General features: G+C 42.5%; 1 protein-coding gene and 1 long non-coding RNA gene across 2 annotated transcripts; both read left to right on the plus strand.

The window, feature by feature from the left end:
• The first annotated feature begins 10,049 nt into the window (after window positions 1–10,049).
• On the plus strand, window positions 10,050–19,957 carry LOC110438350 (uncharacterized). The gene is made up of 3 exons (XR_012399734.1): window positions 10,050–10,120; window positions 19,733–19,762; window positions 19,897–19,957. It is a non-coding gene; the product is annotated as an uncharacterized lncRNA (long non-coding RNA).
• Window positions 19,958–20,016: 59 nt separating this feature from the next.
• On the plus strand, window positions 20,017–21,201 carry LOC141375024 (uncharacterized). Its single transcript, XM_073941609.1, has 2 exons — window positions 20,017–20,094; window positions 20,479–21,201. Exons 1-2 carry the CDS (start codon window positions 20,088–20,090, stop codon window positions 21,126–21,128), a joined length of 657 nt encoding a protein of 218 aa, XP_073797710.1. The 5' UTR covers window positions 20,017–20,087; the 3' UTR covers window positions 21,129–21,201.
• The last annotated feature ends 5,022 nt before the right edge of the window (window positions 21,202–26,223 follow it).

The raw sequence follows: 26,223 nt of genomic DNA on the forward strand, positions 1-26,223 counted from the left end.
GCGGTAGTCTTTGGGCAAGCCACAGTCAACTGTTGTAGGACATGGTCTATCTCCTTTGAGTGGCCAGACATGGTGGAACTTTCATTAAGGATATCATCAACGTAAATAATATGAGGATGTGAAAAATCATGTTGATGTACTTTTAATCCCCCCATGTTTGGTACCGATGGGTTTCTGCTGACATTTTACAACACATGATGCATAGAGCAAGACCATAACTCGCATTGCTTTATTCTTTAATCCCCTGTATTAAATGCCTGTCCGCATGCTTTGGGCAGACACTCAAATTTGCATACGAGCAGGCTCGAGACAAAGGAAGGATTTGCGCTCAATTTCCCCTGAAATCATTGGTTAGAATGCTGAACGGGTTGTCATGTGTCCCACTGTTATAACCAGACTTCTCCCAAACATCCCGCAGAGAACGTCCTAACAAAGAACCCATACGCCGCATGGACTTTTTCATACCACGCTTTCTTTATTTTCCGGCAAAGTAAACTCAGTTTTAAGTTTGCGATCACGTTCCTCAGAACTTTATTACAAACTCAACGCATCAAGAAGGACATATTGTTGATAATTAATATTCATAATCTGAGAGTCTGCTCGGTCGAGCGGGCAAGATTATATACAATCATGTGTTTGTTTGATCAAGTTGACTGAAGCTTAAGCCGGAATATTAATAATTAAGAATAAACCGTTATTGTAGATTATTAATATTCATAAAATGAGCTAATTTTTGTTACATATTGGTGGAGAATGCGGGCAGTTGTCCAAACATTTTCTGTGAAACAAACTTTCCAATTCATATAGAATAGCGCTATAGAAGAAAAAAAGGACCGCAAGAAGAAATCCTTTTCTTCAAAGCTGGAAGGACGAAAGCCTCCCCAGCCATTCGGTTCACCTACACAGCAGAGAGCAGCCCCAAGTTGAGTGTAACAAGTTAAACTGCAGTTCATAATATTTTAAATCAATTTTGCAGAGACGCACGTTCCGCAAATCATTTAAATATATGAGTGTGCCTGTCCGAGGAAAAGACGCCTCTCTCAGCGCTTGTAGGACAGTTTGGAAACCCCAAACCTGTCCATTTAAAAGGCCTTCTTATAGCTAGAAAACCTCTAGTCTATTTTTCCCGTGGTTTCAAACTGTTAGATTAGCTGCCTAACGTTTAACCTTTTTGCTTCGCCGCCGTGCGAAATTAATTTCAGAACTGCAGGTCGGTTCTAAATTAATGTATTTGGGAGCTGCAAGCTCGCCTATTAACCTCTTTCTGACGAAAGGAATTCTCAGAATCATAAGCGTGTTTTTAAATGGTACCAAAATCTGATATGGATGTGAATTCCCATATTTCAGTTATGTTCGTCCGGACCAAATCTGTGTACAAACGTGCACGGCCTCGAGAGACGTCTCGCATTTTATGTTTGTTTGTCTAATTGTAATGGTCGAATATTATTATCAGTGTTACGGCAACATGATATAATGACCGTTTATGCGAATCTTAGTGGTTCGCGCTTTGCCTTTGTGAAGTCAGCCGCATACCAAGTTATGAATGAAATCTTCTTTCATTCATAGAAACGGCTCTTCGAGCGCTCATTGACTCCTCGTCCACATAACTCGTGCGCGCGCACGCATGCGTGAATGACGTAGCCACCAACCTAAAGCATAAAATCCGCCTTCAGGAGGCAGAGTGTGTAACGCGGCTTACATCACAGGGCAAAACAACTCGCTAGCTTCTAACGACTAGCCTTAAGTAAACTAACCCTTCGCGTCTTAATATTACCAAACTGTTAGCACAAGGCTAATCAGATGTGAAGCGTAACTCGTAACATCTTGCTAGCGGCTAACGCCAGCTAAAGCTTAAGCAAACTAACCCTTCACATTTCGTAACATTAACAAACTTTAGCACAAGGCTAACCGAATGTGAAGTGCAACTCGGAAACATCTCCCCCTGTCTCCTTCTGCTCTTCTCACATCAGTTCCGCCCACCATTTTGCCTAAAGTGGTCTGAAATGGTCAAACAGTTTGGAGTTAATTTGTTTTAATTTCGATTAAGCATTTTATTTTCCCTTTTATCATTTTATTCAAACAATAGTTTAGTTACCTAAGTATAGATTATTGGTCTGTTCTATTATTATTATTCTATTATTATTATTGTATTATGAATTATTTTGTTACTTTCAATTTTTTTTATTACTTTTTCTGCCTTCTGTCTCTTTCATTTTAATACGTTGTCCAATTTATATTGTTATTATTTTATTTGAACTCAAGTTCCCAATAATCTCTCCTAAACTTAGGTCATATTTAATTTTAATTTTGTTGGTTTTGCTATTTGGGGAATAGCCTTGAATCTCTCTATTATCATTACTAAGCATAATTTTTCTTCCCTTTTTATTATTTTTTTTACTCCATCTTTTCCTCATGCCTTATTTATTCCCTCACCGGTTAGGTTATAGGGAAAATATTACTTTACATAAGGGCTCAAGTATTTGTCTGAAGCTAAATTCAGAGATATCAATCTATAGATCCCACATCTGATCAAAACATTTTGGGCTAACCCATTAATGCTTGTAGATGCCCCTGAATACTAAGGCACTCTTTCTACTTTTTCTAAGCCATCCTGTACTGCTTTTACCTATAGGGGATTATTATGATTATTCTTTTAAATTCTTTTATGCCGATTTAATTTTCCTTTAGCCTCCCTCCATCACAGGGTGATAACCTTCTCTATCCATCAGATACTACAGCTTACTAAGATTCCTACTCCAACTGGCTTGCCCAGAATAGTAGATCCATAGTACTGCCCGTATCCGGACCCGAGTCCTCTGTGCTTGTGTGGTTAAGCGCACAGGTCATTCAGGTTGCAGATCAAAAGATTGGGTTCATCTGTCTGACGTAACTGACCCCTGCTGAAGGAAGCGTTAGGTACCTTAGCGTTTTGTGACTCCGGCTTGTGTGGATCACAGTGGCATCAGCAATCGTACTCCAAGAAGCACCGTCCGTGTCAACTGGCATACGGTCAATCTTGGTTAATTACCCTGTCATGATTCCACATACGTGCCCGCCTGAGTGACATTGGCCACCTCATTCAACAGGCCTAGAGCGGCACCGGAATCATTAGGCAAAACCCAATTTTGAATCTTGCCAGGCGGTCAGAGACTTCCTTGAGTGCTACGTTTTGTGCTAAAAGCCTACTGTCACCGACTCGGTCCCAGTCACTCCCCTCGCTGGCCAGCAGAGACCACCATCTCCGGACTTCTAAGCATTACATCATCCACTTACACTGATCTAGCACACCTGAACTGAATCCAGTTAATGACCCATGTACCCTTTATAAGCCGCACTCAAACACTCAGTCTTTGCGAAGTCTTGTTCAGCCCCGGCCAGCATTACTGAGCGTTATATCCTGCCTGATCTCCTGTGTATTACTCCAGCCCGTTTCTGACTCTGCTTTGCCTTCTGCCTGCCCACGACCCAAGCCTGTTACACGGACTCTGATACTCGCTGCCTGCCCTTGACCCAAGTCTGATACACGGACTCTGAATCACGCCGCCTGCCTCTGACCCATGCCTGGTAAATCACTCTGTGTCTGTCAGCCGCCAGCCTTACGACCTTTATTACTATTGTTGATGTGTGTTCGCTATGGAACAAAATCAATGCCTAAAGTCTTGAATTAAAAAGCTTGTTGAATATCACAAACTGAAAAAAATAATACACAGTATTAACAAGTTCTTGCATTTTAATGACTTGAATTCCAGGGTTTGTATTTTTAGGTCCTGAAATTTAACATATCTGTCTATTTAAGCTTTGAATATTTCAACGAAAAATATTTCAAACACGTTTTCATACTTAAAAATTCAATAATTCATATTCAATTTTCAGATTTCACTTACAAAATATTCAATACCCTTTAAAATACGATGTATAATATTCAAAAGGTAATTTTCAGTTCATTTTATTTCAGTTCAAATATTCGCTTCCATAAATTCAGTGGATCAAATTCGACTGTCAAAATTCAACATTACATCCGGGAACTGCAGGAAAAGCAATAGATTGCAGATTGAAGATCGCCAGCTGCTCTAGCTTTCACCAGCAGGTGGAGATGGAATGTAAGATTTTTAACCCAGTAAACAGGCGAGAAAAAGGCTATTAAAGGCACAAAAGTAGCATTTAATATTAATATCAATGCCTTGGACATTATAAATGATAAAAAGTATGAGTAAAATGAGTAAATGAGGTTTTAGTCATCTATATTTGCCCTTATGTAAGGGAAGCCAGCTGGTGATCGCGTAAAGCAGGTGGCACACCAGAAGCGCCGCTCAGCGCCGCGACACGGCGCGTACATGACAGATTAAAGTATCGCACACCAGACGCGCACATTCGAATGATATTTAACATGAAACTAATCAGATGGCGCTCTGTGGCGCGGCTGAAAAATAAACTGCGTCGTGAGCCATCGCCGGGCGCCGCCGACAGCCGCCGACTTGCGGCGCCGGTGTGTGTATCCTGATAGAAACCTATGTTTAGAATTCTAAAATACATGGCGCTGCGTGGCGCGCCACCAAGCGGCGCTTCGGGTGTGCGACCTGCTTAAATCTCAGTTCTCGGATCCAGTGACAGAGGTTGTTCTGCAATCTTATCGGAGCTTATGCCGGCTCGCTCCCTGCTCGGACCGGTGCAGTTACTTGCACATAAACCGCCTTTTGATGAATATGATGTTACACATTGTCTATCTTTATTGACTTTTTCTTCCATAGACGCAAAGTATTATATTGACAGCTAAAGAATATAAACGTAAGAGAAACAGGAAAGGAAATATTATAATAATACAAAATAGATAAACATTGACAGGGCTAAGAACAATTACGAACAAAGATATTCAAAAGCAGAGAGATTTTATGAGAATGTCACACAAAACAGTTTACTTGGAACTGTTAAACAGTGTTCAGGTATGATTTAAGGTTGGTTATGGATGAGGCGTCTAATTTAAAATAATTTAACATAACGTGCGAATGCATTAAAGGAGCGTCTTCAGTTATTATTTAAACGCAGCTATGTCAGGATTGGGATAGGTTATATAATTTCATTATTTAAATTATGATTGTTGATATTAATATTTTATGACATGTATTTGGGCTATTGCGCTTAAATAAGTCATCCGTGATTCTAAATTAATATTTCTATTTATCCTTTTTATCACTCTGCCTGTCTTTCTCTTCTTTTTTTTCTAATTATTGGGGTTCTGCCACGGTTAAACGTTTGCAAAATGTCTTAGTTTGTCCAGAATATTGTTTTATTGTTATGTAGCCTATAGGCGAGAAAAATGTATTAACGCAAATGTGGCAATGTCGCAGCCAATTATAAGGAATAAAATGAGTCGCCTGTGGTTTGATAATAGGCAGTTATAACTGACTTTAATTTGTTTTTAGTATTAAATGAGAAAACCATAATTTATAACTTTTCAGCAACCGTTTGTATTTTATGATTAGCAATGTTGATCTTTTTTGCAGTTATTAAACATATAAACTTATTTAAACTGGTTTAAATTTAATATAGTTGTCACTTCAGCTAGTTTCATAAGATTAATGTTTAGAATGCGTGGTTTGACATGCGTGGTTGAGTGGTTTCTGCAAATCATGGGATTATTACTGAGCTTTAATCGCCATCTACTGGAGAGAATGTATTTGCTCATTTATTCTATTAACTCTTTTCTGCAAGTGTGTTTTATGATTTCACAAAGTCAAACCATTATTTTTTTATTTTATATTTTGAGATGATCATATTTAAATAAACAATTGCTAGGGTAGCTAATAGTTTCTTTTTTCTTGTTTAAAAAAAAAAAATCATTAGCCTATAAAATCATAATTTTGGCTTGACAAAGTTATTGGTTTAGGATTCTGGATGCATTTTTGCTAAATGAGTGTTGGATACTCTCATACTAGTTAAATCAATTATATTATCAGAAATGACAGATATAAGAAATCCATTAATATTCATCACTCTTTTTACAATTATACAAGCAATTCCGTGCCGACGTCAGCTCCACTTTCGGAAATGGTAAACTGCGAGGTGTTATTCCCAAGCATGACATGTCATGATAATAATTGAAACACTCTTGTAGGCTATTCTTATGCTTGGTCAAATGTCATGACTTTCACTTTTATTTTACATTATTATGCACAAGCCCAGATATCATCTGAAACTTCGGAAGAATTCCTATCATATTGCCAGCCATCCAGCATCTCTTAACCAGTTTGATATGCGGCGCTGGCTCTGACCGCCCACCGGAGCTCGCGGCCACTCGTTCGTCTTTGTCGTGAGCAAGCCGCACCGCACATGCATAAAAACGTCAATCATTTAATTCATTCATCAATTCATTCATTTTCCTTCTGCTTCGTCTCTATTTTAGTGGAAAAGCAATATTCTGGACAAACTAAAGACATTTTGAAAAAATAGGAAAAAAGAAGAGAAAGACGATATCAAAGTGATAGCTACAAAGGATAAATAGAAATATTAATTTAGAATCACGGATGACTTATTTAAGCGCAATAGCCCAAATACATGTCATAAAATATTAATATCAACAATCATAATTTAAATAATGAAATTATATAGCCTATCCCAATCCTGACATAGCTGCGTTTAAATAATAAATGAAGACGCTCCTTTAATGCATTCGCACGTTATGTTAAATTAAATTAGACGCCTCATCCATAACCAACCTTAAATCATACCTGAACACTGTTTAACAGTTCCAAGTAAACTGTTTTGTGTGACATTCTCATAAAATCTCTCTGCTTTTGAATATCTTTGTTCGTAATTGTTCTTTGCCCTGTCAATGTTTATCTATTTTGTATTATTATAATATTTCCTTTCCTGTTTCTCTTACGTTTATATTCTTTAGCTGTCAATATAATACTTTGCGTCTATGGAAGAAAGAGTCAATAAAGATAGACAATGTGTAACATCATATTCATCAAAAGGCGGTTTATGTCCAAGTAACTGCACCGGTCCGAGCAGGGAGCGAGCCGGCATAAGCTCCGATAAGATTGCAGAACAACTTCTGTCACTGGATCCGAGAACTGAGATTTACGCGATCACCAGCTGGCTTCCGTTACATAAGGGCAAATATAGATGACTAAAACCTCATTTACTCATTTTACTCAAACTTTTTATCATTTATAATGTCCAAGGCATTGATATTAATATTAAATGCTACTTTTGTGCCTTTAATAGCCTTTTTCTCGCCTGTTTACTGGGTTAAAAATCTTACATTTCATCTCCACCTGCTGGTGAAAGCTAGAGCAGCTGGCGATCTTCAATCTGCAATCTATTGCTTTTCCTGCAGTTCCCGGATGTAATGTTGAATTTTAACAGTCGAATTTGATCCACTGAATTTATGGAAGCGAATATTTGAACTGAAATAAAATGAACTGAAAATTACCTTTTGAATATTATACATCGTATTTTTAAAGGGTATTGAATATTTTGTAAGTGAAATCTGAAAATTGAATATGAATTATTGAATTTTTAAGTATGAAAACGTGTTTGAAATATTTTTCGTTGAAATATTCAAAGCTTAAATATACAGATATGTTAAATTTCAGGACCTAAAAATACAAACCCTGGAATTCAAGTCATTAAAATGCAAGAACTTGTTAATACGGTGTATTATTTTTTTCAGTTTGTGATATTCAACAAGCTTTTTAATTCAAGACTTTAGGCATTGATTTTGTTCCATAGTTCGCACCTTTGTGCGTGTTGATTGTTTGAGTGAAAGTGTGACTAATAAATACTGCATAATGGATCCCTCCGTGTCAGTCTCCCCGTTACACCTACGATGTGTGAGTTCACAACCGAATTACATTATGGGCAAGTGATCTGATAGCGACTGCAGTAGGATTTAGGAAAATCTAGCCAGATAGCACGCTCTTGTGATCTTTATCTGAATGCCTTTCACTCACCACCAAGTGTAAATAGCATGTAAAACCTAGTCTAAACTTAGCCAACTACAGGACTGTAAAAGAAAGTTTTAGACATGCCTATAGGTTTTACTCTCTCTCTCTCTCCCTCGTTTCTCATCCTTGTCTTTCTTTCAGTTTTAGTTTTATTCATATTTACTGATATCCATATTAGTATTTTCTTTCATTTTTCTTTCCCTGTACACTCGTTCATCCAAACGAGGTGCCTTTTTGTCTAACTTATCATTAATATTATTTATTTATTTTTGTTTTTGGGTTACTGTTATTACATGACTAAAAGCCTTGAGGCCAGTACGTAGATATCAACTGTTATCTAGCCACCCAAATTCGACATCCGAATTGTCCGGCCCCCAGTGGATCCTTAGAAGGACCAACGTCTAGCCGGCACATACCCCCTAGCTTACAACCCTGTCAGACTAATAATATAGCACAATGCTAACATCCACTCTGTGGTGGGGAAGGCGTGATCGAACACCCAGAAAGGGGGGAGAGCAGGCGGAGACACCGGCGGCTGGTCAGTGGTCTAATCATAAATAATTATTAACACCTGTGTTTTCTAGTGATTGGGCCGGAGAGACACCTTCATAAGGGGAGGAGAAGGAGAAGCAGAGAGAGAGGAGAGCCTGTCGACTTGCAGACTCGACACGCACATACACACACACAGAATTATAAATAAAAATTGTGCTTACCTGATATCGCCGACCCTGCCTTCTTCTTCCCACGAAACGAACATTATTACAGTGATGCCGAAACCCGGGAAGAAGAGGAGACTTCGCTGCCAAGATGACCACTCTGTCACCTACTCCATTCGCGGAAGTGATCCAGGCGCTCGCGGTCCTCCATTGCGAACAACATGAGGCGCTGGTGGAGATCCGGGCGGACCAGGACCAGCGGTTCCGTGCTTTGGTAGAGTCCCAGCGCGAGGACCGCGAGCTCGTCCGGAGACTGCTGGACCAGGGGATCCGGCCCGCGTCGACATCTGCCCCCCACCCTCCCATCTCCCTTCAGAAAATGGGGCCTCAGGACGACCCGGAGGTATTTCTGGACCTTTTTGAGAAAATGGCGGAGGCGTGTGGCTGGCCGCAGGCCGAGTGGCTGGTGAGAGTCATCCCGCTGCTGTCAGGCGAAGCCCAGATCGCGGCGCAGCAGCTACCGGCCCAGAATCTCCTGGACTATGCTCACCTGAAGCGAGCCATTCTCCAACGGCCCTTCGTGTTCGCCCAGCAGGGGTACTTGAATGCCAGGTCGGTAGAGGTGGCTGGGGTTTATCCACTACGGCATCGCAGATGGTCTGTCAGTTGTACAGTCTAGGTATTTGCCCTCTGGCGCAAGGAGTGTTTTACTTGCATATGCCCAGACGTTGTCTCACTTCAGTCGTGGCCAGCTGTTGACCTTCCGTCAAACAGAAGGACAGCCCTTTTTGACAGGGTGGTCACGGGTCGAGAAGTCTTTGAACAGTTCTTAATGACGTGTCTGGAGTAGTTGCACCCACTTAGGGAGCCGCTCAGTTCGGAGACCTTGCTAGGCGGTAGTCTTTGGGCAAGCCACAGTCAACTGTTGTAGGACATGGTCTATCTCCTTTGAGTGGCCAGACATGGTGGAACTTTCATTAAGGATATCATCAACGTAAATAATATGAGGATGTGAAAAATCATGTTGATGTACTTTTAATCCCCCCATGTTTGGTACCGATGGGTTTCTGCTGACATTTTACAACACATGATGCATAGAGCAAGACCATAACTCGCATTGCTTTATTCTTTAATCCCCTGTATTAAATGCCTGTCCGCATGCTTTGGGCAGACACTCAAATTTGCATACGAGCAGGCTCGAGACAAAGGAAGGATTTGCGCTCAATTTCCCCTGAAATCATTGGTTAGAATGCTGAACGGGTTGTCATGTGTCCCACTGTTATAACCAGACTTCTCCCAAACATCCCGCAGAGAACGTCCTAACAAAGAACCCATACGCCGCATGGACTTTTTCATACCACGCTTTCTTTATTTTCCGGCAAAGTAAACTCAGTTTTAAGTTTGCGATCACGTTCCTCAGAACTTTATTACAAACTCAACGCATCAAGAAGGACATCAAAGGAGTTTCATCAGGACGGAAGCATAAAAAGAGAGACCCCAGACATTAAAGTCCAGGTATTTTTTTTAGTTATGCGATTAAGCTGTGCCCCTTTTATCAAAAAATGTGTTTTTTATAATCTTGGTGATTCTTAATGGTGCGTGTGGAACTGAAAGTTTTTTCACTCTTTTATCTGAAATCTCTATTTCCTAGCTTTACTATTTCTCTTTGTTGTTACACGTTCTATAGACCCGATATCTCCACGTTGTTTATCTTTGTTTTGTGTTTAATGTATGTTTAATGTTTGTGCGTTTGTTCGTTATCCGTCTGACTAGTCAATAAATCCTATTATAATCAAATGAATTGTATTGTTTGCCTCACGAGAAAATGTCACTGAAATACAGATTCCCCTGCCTAGCTATTATAAGTTGTTTAAAACTTTTGAATGATTAATCTACTTCGCAAGAAGTAGCAATTAAATTCCCTTTTTTCTAAATGAATAGATCATTACCGTGTCCACTCGGAAGAGCGGCGGCTCTGCTTGCATTTGTTTGGTCAAACTGACAATAAATTGATCCAGAATTTTAATGATTAATAATAATTCGTTATTGTTGATAATTAATATTCATAATCTGAGAGTACGCTCGGTCGAGCGGGCAAGATTATATACAATCATGTGTTTGTTTGATCAAGTTGACAGAAGCTTAAGCTGGAATATTAATAATTAAGAATAAACCGTTATTGTTGATTATTAATATTCATAAAATGAGCTAATTTCTGTTACATACCGATACACATTCAAATAATGAAATACAAAACAATAAACAAAATTACAAGCTGACCAATCAGCGTCAGCTAAAGTGTGTGCTTGTCTCTGTGTTTGTGTGGGAGTGCCATGTCATGTCATCAGCTGGGCGGTCACATGATCGCTGTCACAGGCTCATGCCATTGCTTACCACCTTTTGGCTGATAACCAGCGCACCACAGGAGCAGCGCATTTACTGCGCCTATATATGTTCAGCATTCCTGTCTCACTTTGTCAATTTGTTGTCCTCATGGTTGTCTGTGTCCTGTCAGGCTCTCATCCTTGATCTTCTCTGTTGACGGCTGCCCGTATTCAGAGACCATCTCATGTACTTATTGTGATCCACTGACTCCTTGCCACTCACCTGTCATCCACCTTTCAGATACCAGCTTTTGTGTTCATTAATAAAACTGTTACTTGCAATGGGTCTCCTCGTTTCTATTATGACACTCACACCTGTTCTAGTTTTCCACTGATTGCTAACACACACAGCTGAAGCTGTTCAGAAGTGATTACATGGACTTTAAAAGCAGCACAGACACACACACCAGTTGCTAAGTCTTGTTAGACTGTTTATGAACATTACGATGCAGTTTTTTCTTGCCTTGCTTTTCTGTGACCCACTTGACCCTTGCCTTGTTTGTTTGTTTACATTGCCTGCTACCTGCCCATGATACTGACTATTCGCCTGTGTACTGACCATGACTCTGGATTGCCTGTATACATCTGTTTGTTCTTGTAATCACAGTTGCTTGCCTGACCATTCTTAATAAGCCTGCATTTGGTTCCGCACTCTTTTTTCAGTGTCTACTTCACATTACACAGGTTTATGCTCAGGACACAGTGCACCGTGTAAACTAGAGCTGCACGATACATCGTTTCAGCATCGAAATCGCGATGTGCGCATCCACGATAGTGTAACATATTGTAACCTGCATTCTGGAGATAAACATTCCATTTAACATTCCAGAAAACAATCTGGGTGAATCGCCAGGACAATAAAATCACTTGGCGACGAAAAGTCTGGCTTAGTAATCCGTGTTGACATGTTAACAAGTCTGGGAGACTTCACAGAACCACTCTCTGCCTACTTCAAAAGAACATGACAGATAAGATAAGAAAGAAAAAAAAAAACCTCTTTAGCCAACGTTCTGCTCACAGACAAGACATTCCTCAAAATTAAAGAGACATTTAGAACCCAAATCTCTTGTTAAATTTCATTTAACTTTTGTAATGTGTACAATCCCTGATATAGACTATACACATTCGTACTTTTATGCCTGTTTGAAGCATAAATATTATGAGGATGTGAAAAAGTATGTCGAGGTATTTTTACACCTCCCCATGTTTGGTACCGATGGGTTTCTGCTGACATTTTACAGCACATGATGCATAGAGCAAGAGCATAACTAGCTTTGCTTTATTCTTTAATCCCCTGTATTAAATGCCTGTCCGCATGCTTTGGGCGGACACTCAAATTTGCATACGAGGAGCCTTGAGACAAAGAGGGTTCGCGCCAAGTGTGCCGCAAGCCTACGTTTGAGTGAAGGTTTCGGCCATTAGATTGCCCCCTGGGGGCTGGCTGCAGTACAAGTCATAAAGCCCGCCTCCTCCGTGTTAATGAAGGAGACTTGAGCCCAAATAAAAAAAAATATTACACTTGCAATAAAATGTCCCGAAAGATAGTTCTGGTCAATTAAGGCACTGGTTATTGTGCTGAAATAGGTGCAGATCTTCATTTTTGTAAACAGTTTGTTTTTAGCAGTAATTTAATGCTGGGCGTGTCATCGTGATTGACAGCTGTGATTGACAGTTTCTCAAAGCGCGGCGTCTGAGCTTCGGCAGGAGACTGAAGTAGACTGAAATGTTATTATTCGATTTCTGTGTTATTTTACCATGACAAAATGAGTTCAGCAGTAAACTATAGTTTCTGACATACATGATCCTGGTGGAACACTGTTTATTCGCTAAGTTCAGGGCTTTTTTCGGGCTTTATTAGTTTGCTGATACACGCCTAGCCACCCAGATAGCAAAACACAGTTCCGGCTAGATTCTCGCCTGCCGGAGACTTATCTCTTAGAGCTCAGACTGACTAATGTTACCTCTGCTGGACCTACTCCGGATGACTGGACTCACTGCCCGATTCCAGTCCGAGTCAATCGAGCCAGATGCGGCAGCCGAGCGAGCAGGCGCTACCGCATGCGAGCCGGAATCAGCCCGCGACGCCGCGAGTAAGTTATGCGCTGCGGCCTGGAGCTGGCGCGATTGAATATATAAAACCCTCATATTTGTTAACGTTATTACATCCATTTGTGTTGATATGACAGCAAACGCATGCTGAGAAGTTCGGGGGGCGTAGTTGATTTTACATAAAGCGTTTGATTGGAAGCTCGACTCTGCTCATTTTCGCGGCTCCTCCTCTGGCTCCATCAGACAATCCTTCTGCGCATGTCTGGCTCCAATTTCAGCAGTCTTTTGCGACAGTTTGTGCCCGTCAAGCAGGCGTTTTGCCCTCAAGGCGTTCAATGGGAAAAAGGGCTGTCGCGTCGTCCATATTTTTTACAGTCATTGGTTCGCGCGCAAACTTTCCCCTGAAATCATTGGTCAGAATGCTGTACGGGTTGTCACGTGACCCGCAGGTATAAGCACACTTCCCCCCAAACATCTGGCCAGAAAGAGAACGTCCCAAAAAGGAACATCATTGACGGTGGTCCCTTTAAGGGCCACACGGCTCTTCATAGCCGCATGGACTTTTTCCCGCCACGCTTTCTTTATTTTCCGGCAAAGTAAATTCAGTTTAAAGTTTGCGATCGTGTTCGTCCGAACTGCATTACAAACTCCACGCATCAAAGGACATCAAGAGTAGTTTTCATCACGACGGAAGAGAGACGCATAAAAGAGACCTCCAGACATGAAAAACCAGGTGATTTTAGTTATGCGATTAAGCTGTGCCCCTTTTATCAAAAAGGTGTTTTTTTTTAACCTTGGTGGTCCTTAATGGTGCGTGTGGAACTGAAAGTTTTGTCACTTTTTTTACCTGAAATCTATAAGTCCTAGCTTTACTATGTCTCTTTGCTGTTACACGTTCTATAGACCCGATATCTCCACGTGGTTTACCTTTGTTTTGTGTTTAATGTATGTTTGTGCGTTTGTTTGTTCGTTACGTCTGACTAGTCAATAAATCCTATTATAATCAAATGAATTGTATTGTTTGCCTCACGAGAAAATGTCACTGAAATACAGATTCCCCTGCCTTGCTATTATAAGTTGTTTAAAACTTTTGAATGATTAATCTACTTCACAAGAAGTAGCAATTAAATTCCCTTGTTCTAAATGAATAGATTACCGTGTCCGCTCGGAAGAGCAGCGGCTCTGCTTGTGTTTGTTTGGTCAAATTAACAATAAATTGATCCGGAATATTAATGATTAACAATAATTCGTTATTGTTGATAATTAATATTCATAATCTGGGAATCCGCTCGGTCGCGCGAGCATGATCATTTACAATCATATGTTGGTTTGACCAAGCTGACTGAAGCTTAAGCCGGAATATTAATAATTAAGAATAAACCGTTATTGTTGATTATTAATATTCATAAAATGAGCTAATTTCATGTTACAATAGTCACATCGCAGGAGGGTGCGATGCAAAAAAAAAAAATTATATACATAGGCTATATGTATTATGGGTGGAGCAGAACCCGAATACGGTATTCGGATAAGCACGAATAGCGTGTTTTTACCAATACTTATTTCGAACAAATACTTGAAAAATGATTTGTATTCGGGGAACAAGAAAAACATTATGTCAAAAAGCTGCCTTTCCTCATGAGACCGCAGTGCATGTCCACATAAGTGAGTGAGTGAGTGAGACATTCAGGAGTCGGAGGCGGAGTGGGGCCGGGGAAAAAAGGTGACTGAAGCGTGCTGCTGTTCCACAACAGCAACAGAGAAGGCTTGGCAGAGCGAAAAATACTGCATTAATATTTTTGTTAAATTTTTTTTTTTCATTATACTAAAATAACACATGACAGAAGTTCACTCAAAAGTGAAAGTTCTTTCTGTCATTAATTACTAACACTCCCGTCATTACTACTTTCAGAACATAAATTTTGATATTTTACCATATGAAAATGCAATGCAGTTATGAAAATTGTGAAATTAAAGCAATAGTGCAGAGATCTGGTCCCCGCGTCAGGTCAGGGTGCACCTGTAAACTTAAAAACGCAGACGCGGAGGCGCACTAAATTCACACGGGAAAGAACTGGGCATTCAATTCATGTTTTAGTTTAATAATACTTTAAATACAGCTCTCTTGATCCTCTAAAGGGGAAAAAATGCAAAAGAAATTTGTCGTTAAATTAATTTTAGCAGAGACGCAACTGCCTGTCATTTTCACATTCGTTTTTTAGTTAGGAATTAGGTCTATTAACCTAATAACAATGTTTTGTTGGACACTGTAGTCTACACAATAATCAATATTATAATTTATTATATACATTATTATTAAAACTAAACTATACAATTGATAAAACAAAACCCTTTTTATTGTTTAATTGCTTTTATTTTGACACCACTAACAGTTGTAATAAGAAACATCACAATATGCAGAAGTTAAAAACACCTTTTGAGTTTAAAGATGATCAGCCTGCCAAGTCAAGTTTACAGTGTCATAAATGAAATTGGTAGCATGATTAAAGGGGATTTGCCCAGCACACAACTTCTCGCTGCAGGTAAGCTGAATGATAATCTTAAAAAATATATATGCAATACAAAACTTTAAACATTTATGTTTTTTTTTTAATAAAAAGAAATCAGGAGAGTAAAATGTAATTTAAACCACTGGTTTGGTGCTGATACTTTATTGTTTGTAGCGAGAAGAAAAAAAAAAAAAAGCAGATGAAAACCTGGCTGGGGAGACGGTGACAACATGGATTATCTGTTCTTCAGAAAAGATCACGACATTGTGAGGCGTTTATCATACAACGCAGTTCGTGTTTATAATCATTAATATTAACTAATATTAATTCTCTCTCTAGACTTTGTTTTAGGGCTTGTTTCTCTTCGGCGCAATATAGCCTAGGCTTACTGCACGTACGAATCCGATTGTGAAGAATGATTAAGCGCTTGCATTTTTTATTGCATCCTTTTCGCAAGTAATTTATCTATTTATTTCTTTAAAGTGGTGAGAGCATTATTTACTGGCAAACATGTTCCTCGATCTCGTACATCAACAAATAAAGTAGCCTACCTAAATTAATTGACCTTTTATGTAAAAATTAAGGATAACTTAACTTAATTAAATATTATTAAATAAAGCATCCGTATAAACGTAGTCCTACGTGTTTATTTTTGAACTTTCGTTAATAAAACAAAACTGTTTATAAATATTGTAGTTAAATATTAAATAACTTTAACTGCTTGAAACTGTATAATAATAATTAAACGTGACATTTTTTAAAGAACTTAACGAATAGCTTAAATGGCACTTTACTAATCAGTGTAATAATAATATAAATATTAATAATTATAAGTAAAAAGTAAATATTAACCTAGTAACAATAATATAAGTCAGATGTTTAAAAAAACAATGTAGGTTCTCTCCACCTTTTGTATTCATATTTAAAATTATTTGCCAGAAAAACTAACATGTTGACTTTGTCCGGTTTAAGTGAAGAATGGGGTTATAATGTTTCCAGCAATACACTGTCAGATGTTGTGCTTGTAGCGAAAATGCACAGACAGGCTACTTTTTCACAACCATGCGAGAGAGGGCTTCTTGTTTCTGTTCCGCCGCCCGCATTACTCGCAACACAAGTTTCTCTACGCTGTGGAGCGGCGCGTTCTTTACTAGTTACCAAATTTGTTGCTCCATTTCTCGCCAATGTCTTCCATTTATCACTTTCTCTTTTTTAACTGGCCATTTTTTTTGCAAATGCCTCTGCCATGCCTGGCTGAGCTGGGCTTTTGCGTTTAGAAGACAGGAGTTGATTAAGCCTACATGGCTTTTTTCCCTCGCCGTCAATCGCCACTGGCTTGTATGATTCGGGACCCATGGATCTGCGTATCGATGGATTTGCTCTTCAGTGTTTGGACTCTCAGCAGTGAACATTAAAACACACTTTAACACTTAAAAACCCCCTACAAAAAGCTTAATCTAAATTAATTTGTTCACCTTTCTCGGTCGGCATAAATGCAAAATGTTCCCAGATGTAAGATTTCGTTTTCTAACAAGATTCATGGTTGATCTTGAACTTGCTGAATCGCGCCTAATGTTATATTCTAACAGATATGTAATACTTGGCAACATAACAGTTTTTTGTGTTTTAAAGTGCGTGACGTCACGAACTACAGCCAGTGGCAATGGACAACGGCGGTGGCAACTGACCACGGCGGTGACGCGGTTGTCTCGGTGACCGTCACAGCCCTAGTCTTATGTGTATATATATATATATATATATGTATATATATATATATATATATGAATATATATATATATATATATATATATATATATATATATATATATATATATATATATATCGCAATATATATCGCAGGGAAAAAAATATCGCAATGTCAATTTTTTCCAATATCGTGCAGCCCTAGTGTAAACTCAACAAGAGCAGTTTTCATGTGTTACACACTCATAATGTGCTGAAACAACTACAGCAATTCAGATTTGACCAATGACATAATGCGGCATCCAGAATTGTATTGCAAGAATTCTAAATTAATTTTGGTTCTCTTTGTATTTGTTATCATCTCAGGTTTACCAATGAAAATTCCTTAAAGAACAGCTGCTAGCAACATGCAAGATCCTATCTGCCTCAAACATGGAGAAGAGAATGGAATTGTTAGGTGGTAACCTGAGATGCCAAAGACTTCCTTTCTGCCAATCAAAGCATGAGCCACTGTAAGATATACACCTTGGTGTCAAATCTAATGCCTTGTTCAGACTGCGTGATTTTAGCTCCGAATTTGGCTCGCCGACAGGTTTTGAGAAATCGCCAACAAATGCCTGAAATTACAGGCAAATCGCTGCTCGTGCACGTGAGTGACAATCACACAGTATGAACTATCAAAGACGCGATCTGAGAGAATTGCCGATGAGTCGCCGATGCCTGCGAGATATTTGGCATGCTAAATATCTGGAGCTGTCGGCGATTCAAATCATGCCATTTGAAATGAGTTTTGACTGAAAATAACATCCGCGATCGCCTACAGCCAATGAGAGAGCAGCTTTCACTTGTGTGTGCAGGTCAGCAGGAGGCTGGGGGAGAAGTTAAAAGCGCTCTTTTCTTGGTTTATTTGGACCCACGAAATGGAGGAAAAACTAGTGGAGGTTTGACAGAACTCAGGAGCAACCGTGTCTGTTTGACGTTTCATACAGAAAGAAATTAGTTTATTATCAACGTTGAGGAGAAATGGCTAATTCCCTTTAAACCCAGGTGAGCAAATATGTACATTTTCTACCCCATTAAAGGCTTCTTTCTCATTATGTAGTTAATACCACAAAAGATATACTACGTGTTTTTGGCTGTGAGACGTAGTTTGGACGAAGTTGTTGGCGATTATTCCTATAGTAAAGTCGTGCAATGTGAATGTCCTTGTCGCCGATCCATCTTGCAGTGTAAAGAAAGCAGCGACGAATGCTAGCCCAGATAGTCATGCAATGTGAAAACATCTGTGACATGACTACTTTGAAAATCATGCAGTCTGAACTCGGCATAAGGGTCTTCTACAGTGAGTTCTCCAAACAGTCTTTGATCAGTCACCAGAATTATACACACCTGATCTTATCATTGGATTTAGCATTGTATGTGTCACAATCACCAGCGACCTCTAACCACCAGAGGTCGCTGGAAAACATTCACTCTCATAGAACTACAAATCTGCTTGTAAATGGACTACATATTCAGTCATGCCACACGCACACCTGCTTCCTCATTTAGACTGATTACACTCTCACCACCTGAGGATTGTCAAAGACAGATTACACACAGTATTTGAGCAGCACACACACTCATTCACATTGCCGAGTCTTGTTATCTGTCACTAGTAACACTACAACGTCTTTTCCCCAGTCTTGTTATCTTGTGCACCGACCGTTAGCCTTGTAAGTCGCTTTGTCTTTGCCTGCCGCCTGCCTTTCTGACCTCTAGCCTGTATTCAACTGTGATTCTGGACTGTCTCCAAATATCTGTTTGCACCTGTGTTGACCATCGCTTGCCTGACTTTGAATAAACCTGCATGTGGATCCAAAACTTCTGTTGTCAGTGTCACTCCCCATAGTTACAGTATGAGGCTATGTGTTTTAACAAAACATCTTTCTTCAACCAAAGATGTGAAAAATTGCACGTTAAATAAAACAGAGGCACAATTTAACAGAGTTAAATAAAACAGAGGCTACGAGATAAAGATCTTGTAGTTACAATAAAAACAATACTTCATCTTTTCCAAATATCTTCCCTAAACTGCATCAATCTTTATTCATATTGTAACACACTTGAAGAAGACAACAAGCATGTGATGAACTTGGGTTCTTTTATTCAGTCAGCGTAGTTAACGGATACAGATTTTGCTAGAGCCAGATTTTGCTAATAAGAGTCACCTCTTGATGACACAACCTCTACATCCTGTTCTGCTCCTTGCTCATCTTTTCTTTCTGAATCCTCAGTGTTTACCATCGTTGTATCCTCTGGATAAGGTTCTGAAGGTTTTGATTTTTGGCAGTGATGGTGCCTTCCACTTTCCCTGTCATTTGGCATTCCAACCAGACTTCTTCAATCTTCCTCTCTATCTGAACTGTCAATGTATGTACAACTTTGTGGAATTGATTTTTTTTACCTGACTTTCTTTTTCTCTATGTTTCCTTTTCCAGGACCTCCGGGTAGATGTTCCATTGCAGCAGGTAAGTAATCACATGGTAGTAACAAGTTCCTGTGCAGTATTCTTGTTTTTCCTTTGCTCTGTTTGGGTTGAACTTCATATACTGGACTATCCTGGTGCTTCCTCTCAGTAACCACATAAATTTGCTCTTCCCAGAATGGCCTAAGCTTTCCAGGTCCACCTCTCTCCTTGAAGTTACGGACAAGAATTTTGTTACCAGGAACCAATTCAGCCCCTTTTACTTTCTTGTCATATAAAGCTTTTCCTTGTTCTTTTTCATTGAGTGACACTCTTGAAGCCAGCTTGTAAGCTTCGTTCATTCTCTTCCTCCAGCCCTCAGCATAGTCATGTTGGGTAAAACTCTTTTTTTTGCATCTTTCACACCTTTTTTTTAATTCTGCGCATGCTCGAGTGACATCACCGACGTCGCCTACTGCGTGTGCTTGAAGATTGGACTCGCTATTTTACTCGCAATTTAAATCTTAATCATACAATTCTTCCTCATTCGCTAAGTATTTGTCTCTCCTACTTAGGGTGAACAAACCCTTGATACATTTATACAAACAAAACTGCTTTAAAACGGTCTGTCCCTCGAGCATCCGCCTGTTGTTTGTAGCTTAGCCTGCTAGCGCCGCTGGTCAGCTAAAGCTACCGACCTCTTTTACCATACACTTTTGACTTACCGGCCTTGCTCTTTACCCCGTAAAATGTCGCTTGCGTCTCTGTCCTTGTGTGCAGGAGAAGCATCGATGGAGGCGCTGGAGCTGGAGCTGGAAGAAGTGGAGTCCCAGATCCGGGCACTTCTGGTGAGGCGGACGCAGCTACGAGAACAATGGGCGTCGCTTGTTGTACCTATCGCTAAGGTCGCCTCATCATCTAAGGTACGTGGAAATTACAACCACATCATTCCCTCTACCTCAACCCCGCGTCCTTCTCTGTTCAGGCCCAGCGCACCCGGGGCGCGGCTCGGCCAGGCGTCGTTCACGCCGACACCCAGCTACCACGGCGCCTGGGTGCAGCCGCGTAAGGTGCTTGCCAGATCCCGGGGCAGAACGTCTCCTCCTCCCGTGTTCGAGATCTCCACGGAGAACTGCTTCTCCCCTCTCCGCGAGTTGGGTTTCGACGTGGCCATCATCGGTGACTCGATCGTTCGTCACGTCCATGCCGCCTCCTCAAAAGGTAATAAAGTACGTACTTTCTGCTTTCCTGGTGCCCGTGTGAGAAATATTTCTACACAGATTCCAACCATCCTGGGCGCTGCCGAGTGCCCTGGTGCCGTTGTCCTCCACGTGGGGACAAACGACACCGGGCTCCGGCAGTCGGAGATCCTGAAGAAGGACTTCAGGAGCCTGATGGAGACGGTTCGACGTACCTCGCCCGCCTTGTAGATCATCGTTTCTGGGCCGCTTCCTACCTACCGCCGAGGAAATTAAAGGTTCAGTAGACGTTTTGCTCTGAATGAATGGCTATTAACATGGTGTAAAGAACAGAAATTGCTCTTTGCTAATAACTGGAATCTTTTCTGAGAGCGTCCTAGGCTCTTCCGTGCTGACGGCCTGCACTGTAAAAACTCACAAAATTCATATTATAGCCACCTAGACTCTTGTTCGTCCCACTTAAACATCAGTAATGCATATCTGGTGAATCCTATAGAGACTGTGTCTGTTCCTCGTATTATTAGATTAAGAAATAAACGTACTGTGTGCTCCAGAAAAAAATCTATTAAGAATCAAACCAGAAAAACCAGTAGAAAGTAAAAATACAAATTTCGTAAAGCTTGGTCTCCTAAACATCAGGTCACTTGCACCTAAAGCACTTATCATAAATGAAATAATACCAGAAAACAATCTTAAAGTACTCTGTCTCACTGAAACCTGGCTGAAACAAAATGACTATATTAGTGTAACGAGGCAGAGGGAAAACACCGACACAGTTGGATGAGTTTACAGACTAGTCCCCGGAGGGTGCTTTATTTACAAGTGCAGGGTGTGAATATGGTGCTCTTCTTAGAGGTGAGGTGCTCTGGTGCTCCGGGAAGTCGGTGAAGGACAGTGAGTAGTCGGGTGTGGGATCGTCACGAGCTGGAGTCTGCTGTGGAGGAGAGACAGAGAGACAAGCATTAGCGCCGGGAGTCATAAGTAGAATGAAGCTCGTCTTCCTCTGGCGTGGGCTTGGTTTATATGCCTATATGCATGTGTGTGCTCGCTACACCCCCCCCCCCCCCCCCCCCCCCCTTAGCGTCGTCCTGGTCCTGGGTTTCCTGCGGAGGAAAGGTAAAGTATTGAGAGGGGGGGTAGAATGTTTTGACAGACCTGCCCATCCTGACCAGAGCCTTGAGAGACCGTCAGCGTTTCCGTGGGAGGCCCCGGCTCGATGTTGTACTGTGAAGTTAAAATCCTGGAGCGACAGGAACCATCTGGTGACTCGAGCGTTGTTGTTTTTCGCTGTTGCCATCCACTGTTGGGGAGCGTGGTCGGTCACCAGGGTAAACTTCCTGCCAAGTAGATAACACCTGAGCTCCAGGATTGCCCACTTGATCGCCAGGGCCTCCTTCTCCACCATTGCGTACCGGGTCTCTGCAGGGGTAAGCTTCCGACTCACGTACATGATGGGGTGTTCTTCATCGCCGTGGACCTGGGAGAGGACCGCGCCCAGGCCCGAGTCGGAAGCATCTGTATGTAGAATGAAGGGGCAGCCGAAGTCAGGTGCGTGCAGTACCGGTGAGGATGTGAGGGCCTTCTTCAGGGCTCGGAACGCGTTGTCTGCTTCCCTGTTCCACTGTATCCTTTCCGGCTGACCCTTTCTGGTCAGGTCTGTCAGAGGGCTGGCTATTGATGAGAAATTAGGTATGAAACATCTATAGTAGCCCGCTAACCCCAGAAATGCACGTACCTGGGTCTTTGTGGTGGGTTGTAAAGTTTCTTGTAGTGCTCTGATCTTGTTTTGTTGTGGCTGTATGAGACCTCTTCCGATGTGGAAACCGAGGTACTTGGCTTCGGCTAGACCCAGGTGGCATTTCTTGGGATTAGCTGTGAGCCCAGCCCTTCGAAGATCTAGGAGCACCCTCCGCAACCGGGATAGATGTTCTTCCCATGACTCGGAGTGGACGATCAGGTCGTCGAGGTATGCTGCTGCATACGGCTGGTGGGGCCTCAGCAGGATGTCCATCATTCGTTGGAATGTGGCTGGGGCCCAGTGGAGCCCGAAGGGAAGAACCCGGTAATGCCAGTGGCCACCGGGAGTGGAGAAGGCGGTTTTCTCCTTGGCGCTTTCACTTAGTGGTAACTGCCAGTAGCCTTTGGTGAGGTCGATCGTGGATATGAATCGGGTTCCACCCAGCCTATCCAGCAGCTCGTCCACCCGAGGCATGGGGTACCCGTCGAACTTTAAAATTTCGTTGGGCTTCCTGAAGTCGTTGCAGAAGCGGAGGGTGCCGTCGGGTTTGGGGACCATCACTATGGGGCTGGACCACGGGCTACGAGATGGTTCGATGATTCCTAATTTCCTCATCTTTTGGATCTCCTCGTTGATAGCCAGCCGGCGAGCTTCTGGTACTCGATAAGGCCTCTGCCGGACAATGGTGCCAGGTGGGGTGATGATGTCGTGCTGGATGATGGTGGTTCGGCCCGGTTTCTCTGAGAACACATCCTTGAACTGACTGACCAAGGCTTGCTGCTCCGCCTTCTGATTCGGTGAGAGTTGCTCACCTATATGGACAACGGGAGAAGTTTCTTCTGAGAAGGCAACGAGATGACCTGGAGCTGCAACCCATTTCTTCATCAGGTTGATGTGGTACAGTTGTTCTTCTCTTCTTCATCCCGGCTGACGGACTCGATAGTTTACCGGCCCTACCCTTTCTACCACTGTATATGGTCCCTTCCAGGATGCCAGGAACTTTGAAGTTGTGGTAGGTATAAGGATCATCACCTTGTCCCCTGGGTGGAACTCTCTGGGTTGGGCGGGCCGGTTATATAATCTCTGTTGGGCGTGCTGGTCTTCAGTCAGATGTTGCTTGACGATGGGCATGACTTTTTCAATGCGTCCTCTCATGTCCCGTATGTGCTCAATTACTGTCCGTTGTGGGGCTGGCTCCTGCTCCCAGGCTTGACGAGCCACATCCAATAGCCCACGTGGTTGACGGCCAAACAGCAGTTCGAAGGGGGTGAAACCTGTGGATGCCTGGGGAACCTCTCTGATTCCGAATAACACATACGGGATCATGAGGTCCCAGTCGCGCCCATCCTCTGCCACCACCCAGCGGAGCATCTGCTTCAGCGTCTTGTTGAACCTCTCTACGAGGCCGTCAGTCTGTGGATGGTAAACAGATGTTTTTATTTGCTTTACCTTGAGGAGGCGGCAGAGGTCTGCCATCAACCGGGACATAAATGGGGTGCCCTGGTCGGTCAGTATCTCCGCTGGTATTCCTACTCAAACAGCTCCTTCGCGATCGCCGATGACGTGGCTTTCCTCAGGGGAATCGCTTCAGGGTATCTGGTGGCGTAGTCGAGGATGACAAGGATGTGTTCATGTCCCCGGGCCGACTTCGGCAAAGGCCCTATCAAGTCCATGCCAATGCGGTTGAAGGGCACATCGATGATGGGTAAGGGTATCAGACGGCTGGGGGGTGGTCGTTGGGGAGACGTTCTCTGGCAGATGTCGCATGCCTGACAATATCTCTTCACCTCTCCGTCCAGCCCGGGCCAGTGAAACCGATCGCGGATTCTTTTAATTGTGTTGGCCGCTCCTAGATGTCCAGCCATCGGGTGAGTATGTGCCAGCTCGAGAACAGTCTCCCTCTTGGTCCTCGGAACGACCAACAGTGTCTTCTTTTCCCCCCGCCTCTCTGCGACACAGTACAGCAGACCATTTTGTACAATGAAATGCGGGAGGGGGTGAGGGCTGGGAAACCGTTCATTACCGTCAACGATTCTCACTTGTGGCCAGCAGTGTTTCAGCGTCTCGTCTTCTCGTTGCGCTCTTCCGAAATCTGTTGGAACAGATCAAAATATAGGTTAGCAGATGATGACTCACCCCCTCTGTCGCTGTCGGTGGCCATCAACGCTGGTTGACGATCCCGCTGAGCCCGTCCCTTGTTCTTTTTCTTTGGACAAGTCAATAGAGCCTGATGGTGGGTGAGGAGATCATCGAACCCCGGCCAGTCTCTGCCCAGAAGGAGGGGTACAGGAAGATCCGGAACCACTCCTACCTCGATGCGCCAGCTGCCCGATTTAGCCGCGATGGTCACTCTCTGTGTGGGTACGTGACGGGTATCCCCGTGCACACACGTAATCGGGATTCTGCTTTTTCCTTCATGATGAACTTTTAAAGTTTTTGAGTGTACTAGGGTTATGGCGCTTACTGTATCCAACGTGGCTGTTTGTGTTTTCCCATCTATAAATATTCTTCGGGTAGGAGCTTCGGGAGGGACGTTGTAATGTACCACGCACCCTGCTGTTCAGGCCGGGGTCGAGTGTGATGTGGGCTCTGTGGGCATCGGCTCGTCGACTGGGCTGGGGACCGCCGGTCTGCTGCCTGGTCGTGTTGTGCCCTCCACCGGTCGCCATGGTGCATTCACCCTCCGGGTTGGCAGAGCCGCTCTCTCTCCAGTCTCCCTGGCAACGTGAGCTTCTGCCAGCTCCACCGCCTCCACCAGGGTGGCCAGCGATTCGGGATTCCTCATGCTGGTAAGTGTGCGCAGTCGTCTTGGTAACGCTCTCATCATTTTTTCAATCACCACTTTCTCAGCGACCTGGATCGCCGAAGGATCTCCTCCTAATAGCCATAACCGCCCCAACCGAGATAAGTGAGCTGCTTGGGTACGTACCGGCTGCTTTTCATCATAGGAACACAAGGAAAATTGCTGTGCTGCGCTTATTGTGGAGAGCCCCATTCGGGCGAGTATCTCCTTCTTCAATGCTTTATAATCGTCATTTTTCGGTGTCTCCAATGCAAAATACGCTCGTTGAGCTTCTCCAGTTAGGAACGGTGCCAACATCCTCGCCCAACTTTCCTTCGGCCATCTCTCTCTTTCAGCAATCACTTTAAAAGTGTGAAGGTAAGCATCTATATCATCCAGGTCGCTGAGTTTGGTGATATAATGATGGGCGCTCACATCAGGGAACTGACTAGGACCGGCCGTTTGGCGGAGCCGTTGCTCCATTCGGTCTTGTCTGGCGGTGAGCTGTTCGGTTATTACCTGTTGCTTTCTTGAAATTTCCGCTTGATGGCATACTATCTCTTCCAGCGACATGACTCAGGAGGATGACAGCCGAGCAAGAGAGCATGAGTGAGAGAGAGAGAGCTGATGCCTGTCTGTAACACAAAGAAACAAAAAAATTCAGCGATTATTTCTCCTTACTGGTAAGTGTTGTTTTCAGAATTTTTTTCACTCTGTAATTGCCCGCATTCTCCACCAGTTGTAGCGAGGCAGAGGGAAAACACAGACACAGTTGGATGAGTTTACAGACAAGTCCCCGGAGGGTG

The sequence above is a fragment of the Danio rerio genome, chromosome 24 (assembly GCF_049306965.1).
Source record: "Danio rerio strain Tuebingen ecotype United States chromosome 24, GRCz12tu, whole genome shotgun sequence".
In the NCBI taxonomy this organism is placed as follows: domain Eukaryota; kingdom Metazoa; phylum Chordata; class Actinopteri; order Cypriniformes; family Danionidae; genus Danio; species Danio rerio.